The sequence below is a fragment of the Aegilops tauschii genome, chromosome 7 (assembly GCF_002575655.3).
Source record: "Aegilops tauschii subsp. strangulata cultivar AL8/78 chromosome 7, Aet v6.0, whole genome shotgun sequence".
Lineage (NCBI taxonomy): Eukaryota > Viridiplantae > Streptophyta > Magnoliopsida > Poales > Poaceae > Aegilops > Aegilops tauschii.
The window spans coordinates 29,952,669-29,965,713 of record NC_053041.3 but is presented as its reverse complement, the minus strand read 5'-3'; the positions used below and the strand labels follow the sequence as shown (position 1 = coordinate 29,965,713).

Below are 13,045 nucleotides of genomic sequence, written 5' to 3'. Positions count from 1 at the left end.
CTCATGAAGAACACACCGACACATGGGCAACCAATTAGTACCAATGTATTATGAATTTACCAGCTAGCTAGTATGTTACTCCAATCATAAAATTTTATGAATTTATTATACTCAACTAAGAGATTTATCTCCTTCGAAGATCAGATGACAGGGCTTTGCTTTTTAAGCTAAACAATTGAACAATAGCACACTGTTTGTAGTTCTGTTGACTGAACTGAAGGACCATCACCGAAGTCTTTCTTCGTGGACCATCTTTTTTTACTTCCGTATGACACACCATTGAGAACAATGGACAAGGAACTATACAAAACTAGGTTCAAGCCTTCTAAGAAGGCATTATCGTATACACAACCTCTGATTCTAGCTTGTCCAACTTTTGTACTCAAGAACAAGAGAATGAAGAGCAAAGAAACGACAAACTTTGGATTTTATTTGGTTTCATTGATCAAGTAATAATAGTATTGTGGTACGTGCTTATAATTTGTGTAGCTCTGTCAATAGATTAATCAAACAAACAATCGATGGGAAAAAAGTTAGCAAAATTTGCTAGCTCATGGTGATTTCTATTGATGTCAATTTCTCTTTCGCGAGTGAAACATAAAGTCTCAGGCGACCCACCAGATAAAAGGTGCTGAGAAGAACATCTTACTTAGACCACAATTAGTTACAAACAAACATCAAGTAAAGAAACACACACACACACACACACACACACACACACACACACACCCCTTGAGAATATCAAAATCTTCAAACACAAGAGCGCGCCTTGACCAAGGTTGAAGCGAATACAATACCTAGATTTGGGAATGGCAAACGACTTGAAAAATATGCCTTCTTCTCTTCAAAGCAAGATGGACCTCGTCATGGTGCCATCCGTCTATCACTGTAGAGACCCCCTTGCCCTGGCTCGAAGTGTACCTAACCAATAGACGATAGAGAACTCACCTTAGAGCATGAGCGTCAACTCGAAACCAGACCACGAAGCAGATGTGCATGTCGTGATTTCTTATCATCATGTATGTATTGCTTAGTTAATGCATGGCAATGGCAAGCAAGCAGTACATTTTCTGTTGAAATGAAGGTTTTGTAGTCCCTAGCTCATCACGGATAACTCATCCACTTTAGTTCCTCTGCATAATCATATTTATCGATTATTTCATTTACTCTTAGAAAGAACCATATGCTAATGATTAGTTGAGGTACACCGTCGGTTTAGGGAGTCTTACTGAATTTCTGGAGTTGTTTACGCTTTTGTGAGGGAATTTTCTCGACCGCTAATCTATATTATTCCAGTTCTGGTATCCTCTCGGTGCTCACATCAGCCGTGTGATACAACATATCACAACTCCCTTCATGCCCTTCTTGCATAATGATAAATTTTCTAGACAACATAATGATCGACCCACTGGTCATGCTTGCATTGTTGTTCCTCATGAGGCATGAGTTACACCATTCAGTGGCATCACGCTTACCCTGTGCTTTACTTAGAAGTTCTGGTGGCCATTGCTCACCACTATATATACAATGTTCTATCTAAACCATTTGATATCAGTCCTTCCTATGTTGGTTATCAGGCCATGAGGTGCTACATTTTCCACGATGAGCTTTTGTTGTGCCTCACTGACAAGCTGAGATTTTAGAAGAAACTGAAAGGAGGTGTGGACCATCCTGTCTCCCGCTGTCCTCGTGTTGCAGATTTCACAAGATTTCGACTGTCAACCACGCAGCTGCAAACCAGAGCAGCAAGACTAGATTGGCCAATTTTACATGAGTTCAATGGCCACCGCCCTGGCGCAATTCAAGCGGCGCCGGTGCTCGATGCCGAGAGAAGCATGCATGTAATTCGTCTCATCACCGGGTAGCCTGAACGTGGTCGAGGCCTCGTCTAATGGTTTAATAAAGCAGATGAAGACAATATGCCCCTCTGCCCTGTCATGTAAATCCCCCCGTGTACTTGTCGACTATTGCTCAAAAAGGAAGAAAGAGCCATCACTTAGTTATACTTTGTGCTACTCTCCAATATGTTTAAAATCTTATATTCCACCCTGTGTAACATACGAACAATAAACCACCATTAATCAAATTCATACTATATGTAGTCAATAGTCCGCGCGTTTCTGAACAATTTGTCACGAGAGCTCGAGAGCAAAATGGAACAGGGGAGGGCAGCCACAGCAGCGATCCTGGTGAAAAATAACAAAACACAGGACCGATGAGGATCATTGGTTAAAGGAACGGCAAGACCCTGTACACATTTCATTGCATACACATTCAACGGCATTTTTCAAACTCTTTGATCTTCAAGACATAATGGATTGCCAAAAATGATTAAAAGTGTGCCCATAGTGCAAACTAGAGAAGCTACCACCTGAAAAGAAGAAATAACAGCAGAAACTGTGGTCGGAGGACAAGGAAATTAACAGCTGGGTGATAATGCAGCACACAAGAGCAGATTATATGGAGCAACACGCATTAACCAGCAAAACCGTTTGTACAATACAATTCCACACGATTCAGACATAGCTTGAGGTCTTTCAAACATTTTTTCAAGCACAGAATTATTTTGTTCTTTTTGGCGTTTAAAAAAATAATGTCTCGCCCAAATATTCTGTTGAGATTTCTAGGAAACAATAACTTCTAATGGATTGCAGCGCAAGTCAGGACTCTATGCAATTTTTTTTTGTACACGATCTGGTCTGTTGTACGACCTGCAAAGCTGTAGGCGATCGTCTCCTAACTCAACCGCGGCTGGCCCTCCGTCCTGCTCGAGCTCCTTGATCGTGAAGAACACCGAAAAATGAGCAGCCAATTAGTACCAGGCTACCAGCAGCCAGCAATTTACAGTAGTTACTCCTATCATAAAAAGTGAGCAGAGAGATTATGATCTCATTTATAACACTCAATTAAGAGATTATTTTTTAAAGCTACGCAGCTGAACATTAGCACATTGTTTGCAGTTCGGTTTTAATTGTGACGTTGAATCTTTAGCTATCTCCATGTACTTCAGATTCCTCTCCGTGATCATCTGCGGAGACTATTTCAAGACTATCGTTTTATGAAACTTCAGTTAATCCTTGGTCAACCGCTTATCTTTAGAGACCATATTCCATTCTCAGTTACAAACAAAGACTATTTCAAGACTATTGCAATAGCTGAGATGCTCCTTACTGATTTGAAAGAGGTGATCTATATTACGGCAACTCACTCTGTTCGCCTCAATGCGCATGGTATAATCATGCGATTCTTGCATTATTTTCTTGGACAACGTTATGGTTGACTGGTCATGCTTGTATCGTTACTCGTCATGACTTGCACAATTTGGCCGCATCACACTTATCACGTGGTTTACTTATATGGACATTGCTCACCACTGTATATATGCCTTGCTATAAATCTTGACCATTTGATGTGCTTTTGTTTGCTCTATGTTGTTGGTTGTCATGTCATGAGGTGCTACACTCTAGGCTATATTTTTGGTGTGTTCTTGCAGATCAGCTGAGATTTTAGAAGAAACTGTGCCGACTCATGGACCATTTGCAAGGTCTATGCTCCTGTTTTTATGTTAAACTAGAAGATGCCCCGCGCGTTGCAGCGGAAATTTGTGGTATGCATATGCAAAGTTCAGAGGACAAAGATTTACCATGTAACTAAAATATAAGCACACAATCTCTGATGTGCATATATAGGATAATTATGTTCAGGAGGATGCACATAAGCTAAGCAACGCGTCTGATAAAAAGGATGTTTCATGCAGGAAAAATCATGTCAACATTCTCTTACAATGCTTAAATGTTAGCCTCACAACATACATGCATTATCAGGAATGGTTAATTAATTTCAGATTAATTAACAAGTCACTAACGGAAGTGTCACTGTACGAGACGTTGGACCATGAGCTTTTCGTGGACTTGATCGTGGCCTAAGCCCAGGCCCACGACTCCCTACCAGACGGCATATATATTCGACGTGTTGGCCAGTGCAGCCAACACACTTACTCCCTCCTAGCACAACCCTAGGCGACATCCACTGGTCGTCTCGTTGTGCTATCTCCAGCGATCCCGTCCCGCCAGCCACATGCAAGGCCGGACGGGAGAGCGGGCCTCCGGAATCCCATCCTTCGAGATCATTGTAACAGCCAGAGACTGACACGCTCCAAATGCCTTGCATGTTTTCATCATAGTCATGTTTATTATTTGTTTATTGCATTCATCATCGCACCATTCGCATTGCATCGGCACTCCGTTCTTGTCATTTTTTCTTTCAAAACCTGCGTCTGTTCGTAGTTGCCGATTCTCCCCGTTCTCGTTGTTGACTGTTTCAAGATCAACCACACTTGCATGCATCCGTGGCATCGTTAAATAATTATTTCCCAAGTGAGAATAAAGTATTCCTCGAAATGGGTTGAAAGTTGGCATGCGGTCTTATTATATTCTAGGTAGACCACCTGTCAAAATTTCATCGCATTTGGAAGTCGTTTGATACCCCATCCGTTATACTATAGCAGCACTATAGTTGGTTTAATCGTCAGATGTTTTGGCAAATAAACTTGTTGTCAGGCCTCTCATTTCCCTCTCACCTCAGCCCATGGCCTCTCTACACAGCCACAGTCTGCCCTCCTAAGACGAGCTAACCCTCTCTCTCGCTAATCCTAAGGCCCATCCAAACATCTCTAATTTTCAGCTCACCTAAATCTCTAATTAGAATAGTGTGACTAGGCGAGCGCCCGCGAGTGGAACAACGCCGCTCGGAGGAGGATGGGCGAGGCTGGGTGCAGAGCTGCAGATCATAAACGAGCTGCATCTTGCTATGTCCAACAAAACCGCCTGAAAAACCACTCTAATCGGTGTTAGGGGTGATTTTCACCTGGTTTAGGAAAGATCAGGGGATTAAATAGCTGGTTTTAGACCTTAGGAGGTAAACTGGGCAGTCTATGAAACCCCGGGGGGTTATGTGGACTTCTTTCGCTTCCAAACTGTACTAATTGCGAGGCTCATCAGGAAGTCAAAAATAAATTATGCCGGTGAATTGTGTCGAGGTGAACAGAGGTGGTTGTGTTTAATCAGAAGGCTACCTATACTTCAAGCCTTGATCGACGGCTAGAATTAATTGGGGTGACGTGGCTTAAGGAGAAGCTAAAGAATTACGTGTAGTGGGGAGCTCCTATTTAGATAGTATAGTAGATAAAACACGAGACAAGATACACGCCGAACAATACAAGGTACCAAGGAATCCTTCAAAGTAGATCTACCCGGAGAAAAAAAATCATAAACGACTACGCTAGCGAGAAAAAGCATAGAAAGGCCGAAAGACAACGCCACACCCGTTTTTTTTTTAATAGTCGAGATGACGAGGAAACATAAAATATAGTGTAATGAATATTTATTTGCAGTTGAAATGAAAAAACATACATTTATGTGGCTTTAGGGTCCTTTTTGTTATCTTGCCCCAGGCCCCTCAAATGGGACCAGGCCTATTTGATGGTTTCAAGCACTTGAAGACAGTGTGCCCCTCTGCCTGTTGGAGCTCCTCATGAAGGAGATGCCGCGACATAAGCCTAGTTTCGCGGAACTAGTGGACGTGACGATCAACGCCACCGCTGACCATCTACTCCTGCTCGTGAATGACATGGACTCCGACGTGTTCAAAGCACTCCTCCAGTTCATCTAGACCGAGTCACCACCGCCGCAGCTCGAGACGGCACTGCCAGAGAATGTGGAGCGGCTGCTCACAACAGTGGACAGGTTTGAGCTGGAGAAGCTGAAGCTCCTCTGCGAGAACGCGTTGTGCAGGCAAATTGACGCCAGCTCCGTGGCGGCGTGCACGCAGTTCCTCATGAAGAACACACCGACACATGGGCAACCAATTAGTACCAATGTATTATGAATTTACCAGCTAGCTAGTATGTTACTCCAATCATAAAATTTTATGAATTTATTATACTCAACTAAGAGATTTATCTCCTTCGAAGATCAGATGACAGGGCTTTGCTTTTTAAGCTAAACAATTGAACAATAGCACACTGTTTGTAGTTCTGTTGACTGAACTGAAGGACCATCACCGAAGTCTTTCTTCGTGGACCATCTTTTTTTACTTCCGTATGACACACCATTGAGAACAATGGACAAGGAACTATACAAAACTAGGTTCAAGCCTTCTAAGAAGGCATTATCGTATACACAACCTCTGATTCTAGCTTGTCCAACTTTTGTACTCAAGAACAAGAGAATGAAGAGCAAAGAAATGACAAACTTTGGATTTTATTTGGTTTCATTGATCAAGTAATAATAGTATTGTGGTACGTGCTTATAATTTGTGTAGCTCTGTCAATAGATTAATCAAACAAACAATCGATGGGAAAAAAGTTAGCAAACTTTGCTAGCTCATGGTGATTTCTATTGATGTCAATTTCTCTTTCGCGAGTGAAACATAAAGTCTCAGGCGACCCACCAGATAAAAGGTGCTGAGAAGAACATCTTACTTAGACCACAATTAGTTACAAACAAACATCAAGTAAAGAAACACACACACACACACACACACACACACACCCCCCTTGAGAATATCAAAATCTTCAAACACAAGAGCGCGCCTTGACCAAGGTTGAAGCGAATACAATACCTAGATTTGGGAATGGCAAACGACTTGAAAAATATGCCTTCTTCTCTTCAAAGCAAGATGGACCTCGTCATGGTGCCATCCGTCTATCACTGTAGAGACCCCCTTGCCCTGGCTCGAAGTGTACCTAACCAATAGACGATAGAGAACTCACCTTAGAGCATGAGCGTCAACTCGAAACCAGACCACGAAGCAGATGTGCATGTCGTGATTTCTTATCATCATGTATGTATTGCTTAGTTAATGCATGGCAATGGCAAGCAAGCAGTACATTTTCTGTTGAAATGAAGGTTTTGTAGTCCCTAGCTCATCACGGATAACTCATCCACTTTAGTTCCTCTGCATAATCATATTTATCGATTATTTCATTTACTCTTAGAAAGAACCATATGCTAATGATTAGTTGAGGTACACCGTCGGTTTAGGGAGTCTTACTGAATTTCTGGAGTTGTTTACGCTTTTGTGAGGGAATTTTCTCGACCGCTAATCTATATTATTCCAGTTCTGGTATCCTCTCGGTGCTCACATCAGCCGTGTGATACAACATATCACAACTCCCTTCATGCCCTTCTTGCATAATGATAAATTTTCTAGACAACATAATGATCGACCCACTGGTCATGCTTGCATTGTTGTTCCTCATGAGGCATGAGTTACACCATTCAGTGGCATCACGCTTACCCTGTGCTTTACTTAGAAGTTCTGGTGGCCATTGCTCACCACTATATATACAATGTTCTATCTAAACCATTTGATATCAGTCCTTCCAATGTTGGTTATCAGGCCATGAGGTGCTACATTTTCCACGATGAGCTTTTGTTGTGCCTCACTGACAAGCTGAGATTTTAGAAGAAACTGAAAGGAGGTGTGGACCATCCTGTCTCCCGCTGTCCTCGTGTTGCAGATTTCACAAGATTTCGACTGTCAACCACGCAGCTGCAAACCAGAGCAGCAAGACTAGATTGGCCAATTTTACATGAGTTCAATGGCCACCGCCCTGGCGCAATTCAAGCGGCGCCGGTGCTCGATGCCGAGAGAAGCATGCATGTAATTCGTCTCATCACCGGGTAGCCTGAACGTGGTCGAGGCCTCGTCTGATGGTTTAATAAAGCAGATGAAGACAATATGCCCCTCTGCCCTGTCATGTAAATCCCCCCGTGTACTTGTCGACTATTGCTCAAAAAGGAAGAAAGAGCCATCACTTAGTTATACTTTGTGCTACTCTCCAATATGTTTAAAATCTTATATTCCACCCTGTGTAACATACGAACAATAAACCACCATTAATCAAATTCATACTATATGTAGTCAATAGTCCGCGCGTTTCTGAACAATTTGTCACGAGAGCTCGAGAGCAAAATGGAACAGGGGAGGGCAGCCACAGCAGCGATCCTGGTGAAAAATAACAGAACACAGGACCGATGAGGATCATTGGTTAAAGGAACGGCAAGACCCTGTACACATTTCATTTCATCTCATTGCATACACATTCAACGCCATTTTTCAAACTCTTTGATCTTCAAGACATAATGGATTGCCAAAAATGATTAAAAGTGTGCCCATAGTGCAAACTAGAGAAGCTACCACCTGAAAAGAAGAAATAACAGCAGAAACTGTGGTCGGAGGACAAGGAAATTAACAGCTGGGTGATAATGCAGCACACAAGAGCAGATTATATGAAGCAACACGCATTAACCAGCAAAACCGTTTGTACAATACAATTCCACACGATTCAGACATAGCCTTGAGGTTGCCGCGGTCGTTTTCCCCTTCAACATTTAAACAGTTCGTTTCGTCCAGGAAATCACCTTGCGAGACGAAGATAGTAATGACTTCAGAACGGTAGAGGGAGCAAAAGCTATCAATACTAGTACTATGGGGAGAAATAAATATATATCTAGAACAACAACCAAAATATCATTGTCGCACTTCCACACGTTATCGGGCCTACGAGGTGATCGAGAAATAAATTAGCTGGCGCTGTCACCCCGCCAAGAGCTTGTGGTCAAGCGAATTCAGCAAACATCGCGGTCGAGACGATTGAATCATCGACCCAACAACTTAACGCCTAATACCACCGCCGCCACCACCACCACCACCAGGTCCTCCTGCTTGCCCCCTTGGACCCTTAAAACGAGCAAACTGCAGCCTCAGCTGAGGTGAACTGCGGTCATGTTCATCAAACTTATAGCCTGCAAAATCAACAAAACAGATTAGCCTCATATTTGCGGTATTTTATTATTCGCAAAGTGACAATGCTGCATGCAAGAGCTAAGCAGCTAGACAGCAAAACAACCAAACAGATTAACAAACGTTTCATCTAACAAATGCGTAATACTCCATTCATGATATGCCTAACTAATTCGAAGCACGTGCCTAGCAGACAACACCTTGCCTCAGAATGACCACTAGATCATGCAGAATAGCATACCCTAAATTAGTTTGCTGTTCATTGGAAATGCTTTCTGAACCACGATGCTGTTCGCTTCTGCAAGCTGTCAGCAAACTCCTTGCATGAGTATGTTACATACATTGCCCTTGACTAGCTTGATTCTATCTAGCCGCAGAAATTAACAATGAGTGACTGATCACCAACCATCTCTCTGGAATAAGGCAGTAGAATAGCGCAGCAAGCATCACTAACGAGTAGTGCTCATATCAGGGCTTAATATATCTTGCTAAAAAGGGTGGCAAAATGACAGACAGGATGCAGTCCAGGAGTATGAGCAAGGCACAATCTTGTTTTAACGATAGATGGTAAATAATAAATATCAATAGCATTTTCTACTGTAGATTGTTCAGGCACGAGCCTAGTCTCAAGTCCACGTTATAAAATCTAGGGGAGCCTTATCACCTGAACATCATCTACCACCAAATAGCGTAATCAGCAATGAACAGTAGGCTGATATATGAAGCAAAGTGCGATGACTAAAAAATATGTTGGTCAATTCCTTCACACCAAAATAAAGGATAGTGACTTAAGTTGAATGAGTTTGATTCTGCTAACACAAACTGACAGCTTTGGCATTTGGCTAAAGGCTTCAAACGACCAATATTCCTCACAATGTTACAAACACCTATGCAGACTTGACATGAATTATTCGAATTTATGCATGTGGTAGAACTATGAGATAACTGGCACTCTCCAAGGAAAAAAGAAAGAAACCATACTAGTTGAGAACAAATTATTTAGTTTCAACAGAATATAGATTGGAGAGTATGTATTCATGCCAAGTTCATCGGTTTCACCTTGCAAAGCTTCCATGGCAATAGCTGCTTGAGCAGCATTAGTGAAATCAACAAAACAGAGGACGATTGGGTCACCACCAGGCTGTCAGAAGCGAAGAGTTAGAAGAATAAATGAAAATCAAATGTGAGGCAAGACCTGACAAACGCCCAACAGCTCACTTACATGTCTTGGTTCTTTGTTTACAAGTCTCACCTCCTGAAAGCCAACAAATGGTCGAAAGATATCTGGGTGGAAAAGTGAAGGACCAACAGCTAAAACATGAAGGCAATGTTATGAAGGACAACAAGTGCAGAGAGTTACAGAAAAGGTGTAGGTTTTAAGGATACGAGAAACTTCTCGGCGTTCACAGTCAGGAGGGATGCCTTCAATGAACAAGGTGTTTGAGGCATCTGGGGGAAGGGGAGGCTCTGGCATTCCACCACCAAAACCAACATTCCTGCCATTCATACCCCCAGCAGCCATCCCCGGACGATCATCAGCTTGGTAGCCACCAGCACTGGCTCCCGCGGTAGGCCTGATAGATCCACCAGCAGGTCCAGCGCCATAGGACTGGATTTGCTGAAGATAAGAAAAATGTTAGCTGAGAGTGTTGTTTAGAAAATGAGTAATCAGGAAAAAGGATGATGTATACCCCAGTACGCAGAAAACGCTCGTAGGAAGCATTGAGAGCCTGTGTATCTCTCACGACAGCATATCCTGGCCTTTCTTCATCACGAGGGTAATAGCCCGCCATCTCAGGAGCACCAGGTCCATCTACAAAGGGGAGGAAAGCTAGCAGTAAATACAGGTCACAAGACATACTTTTGCAGGGCTTTTCCCAGAACATTTATAGTTTTATAGCAACGATAGAATTAGAGACGGTGCTCTCTGCCTCTCTCAAGCCGTCTGTTTAATGTGCTGGATTCGGATATTGGTTGAGAAGATAGGCCAAAATCACTATTTTGACCTTGTCGGGATGCTTTTCCCAGAACATTTATAGGTTTATAGCAACCATAGAATTAGAGACAGTGCTGACTGCCTCTCTCAAACCGTCCGTTTAATGTACTGGATTAGGATATTGGTTGAGAAGATAGGCCAAAATCACTATTTTGACCTTGTCAGGATTTTTTAGCATGATCTGAACCCTTCCAGATTTTCTAGAACGATCTGACCCTTTTGGTAATGCCAAGCCTTGTGGCGTTTCTGCCCCACCTAGACACACCAAACCGGGCAGCGTTTCTTCCCTAAATAGATAAGTGGCCACGGGCACACATTGCTGGAAACGCCACAAGCAATGGTGTTTCTTCTTGGGGCAGCAACCCCACAGGCCATGGCGTTTCCAGTAACGCACTGTGGTTTGGCGTTTCTGCCCTGCCACATAGGAGGTGAAATGCTACTGGCGCCAGGTCGTGACCAGGCCAGAAACGCCCAGCGGTTTGCCGTTTCTATATGTGGGCCAGAAACGCTGGAAGCCGTGGCGTTTTGTGTTAAAGTTTTCCGGCAAGGTCAAAACAGTGATTTCGGCTGAGAAGATATACTGAAACCAGTGTGGCATGGATAACTATAATCAACGAAAGTGTTGGCTCACAGAACAGCTTGCTGTCCCAACTCATAAACGACGGCTAGAACCAAGCAATCAAATCAAAAGTTCATAACAAAATCTTCACTTTTCATCCTAAATCGAAACCCAAGCATGCAAAATCCCAGTCTGCACTCGCACAGCAGCGCCTTCAAAAGTCGATGAGGCTTAGCGCGTGAATCCACCTGGACGGTACCAATTTCAGCACCATTACACCGAGAGATTGTGCAAATTTACCATGGGAGGCACCGCATTCAGGGGTCGAAGGCCTGAAATCTACGCCCCTGGATGCAAATTCCCCACAAAATACGCTTGATTTCGCATCGGGGACAGCCAGCACAGAGCTCAGGCAACCGAGCGCGGATCGAACAGGGCAGCGAGCGCCGCGTCTACACCGGGGCGGCGTCGGCCCGGGCGCAGGCCAGGGCGAAGCGGATCGATTCGACCAGGCGCGGCGGCGCTAAAACCCTAGACGTCCGAATCCGGAGGGGCGAGAGAAGGAACGGATCAGGCCGGGGGGAGGGTGCGGGAGAGAGGGGAAGGAAGAGGGAGGGGGGCGAACCGGCGGAGTAGTCGCCGGGGCGGGGGCGCTTGAGGGGCTGCTGCCTGGCGGCGGCCAGCGACGACTGCGGGGCCCCGGCGGAGGGGGGCGGCATATGCTGCTGCTGCTGCTGCTGCTGCTGCTGCTGGCGCTGGAGGTCGGCGTACCTCCAGTACGCGTCGGCCATGGCTGCCGCGCCGGCCGGCCGAAGGTTCTGGATGCGCCGGAGATGGAGAGAGTGGGGGAGGGACGGGAGAGGGGAGCCCGGGCGAGCGTGCCGAGCTCTGTTTTTTTCGGACGAGTAGGCGGCTGGATCACACCGTCGGCTCCTCTGACACGCACAAAGCGTGAACGGTCCGGATCGGCTCCACGAGCGCAGTAGTAAGTGGGCCGAGCTAGCCTAAAACATAAGCCCAGTATCTCAGAACTGGTAAAATTTTGGGTACTGTTCGACATGAGTGATGAGCTATCACAAAAATTTGCCTAAAAAAAAGCTATCACAACAATGATGAACAATAAAAATACAATGAAAAAAAAAACAAATGAGCATCGCGCCAAGGCTCCTCGAAGGCAAAGAAGCCCATCGGGAAGTGGTCACCGTGGGATCCATCGGTCGTGGCTGCGGCTTGCGCGAGAAAGAAGACGCCGGTTGCGCTGACGGCGTTCCCTCCCTCGCGCCGCTGGCTCCTCCAGCACCGCCTATGGCTTATTCTGATACCCTACCATTGTCGTCCAAGGTCGAGCCAGTGTCTCCCGTTGCCGCGACCACCATCGCCCCCAACTTGTTCGATCAAATGACCAGAGGTAAAAAAAATCTTTTTCAGTTTTCACTAAATTTCATGTGCTCTTTTTTGTATGAAATTGTGGTGTGGTATGTGTGTATTTTGTTCACACTTGATGTATGTCGTGTGATGATGAAACTTTTATGCAATACATCCGTGTTGAGCCGGTATTTCTATCACAAGATTTTCCATCCCAAGAATGTGCATCATAAGAAGATCACATTCTCATGGAAGATGAGAGCTTTGTTGTTCCAACTCAATATGGGGGAGTACCAAAGAAGACAAGATGTTGTGTG

General features: G+C 44.4%; 1 protein-coding gene across 1 annotated transcript; it reads right to left on the bottom strand.

Annotated features, from left to right (window-relative positions):
- Positions 1-8,290: 8,290 nt before the first annotated feature.
- LOC109739858 (nuclear speckle RNA-binding protein A) lies at positions 8,291-12,338 on the bottom strand. The gene is made up of 6 exons (XM_020298941.4): positions 11,989-12,338; positions 10,500-10,621; positions 10,195-10,426; positions 10,031-10,092; positions 9,868-9,949; positions 8,291-8,810 (listed from the first exon to the last, which is right to left on the bottom strand). The coding sequence occupies exons 1-6, from the start codon at positions 12,152-12,154 to the stop codon at positions 8,680-8,682; spliced, it is 795 nt and encodes a 264-aa protein (XP_020154530.3). The 5' UTR covers positions 12,155-12,338; the 3' UTR covers positions 8,291-8,679.
- Positions 12,339-13,045: the final 707 nt, after the last annotated feature.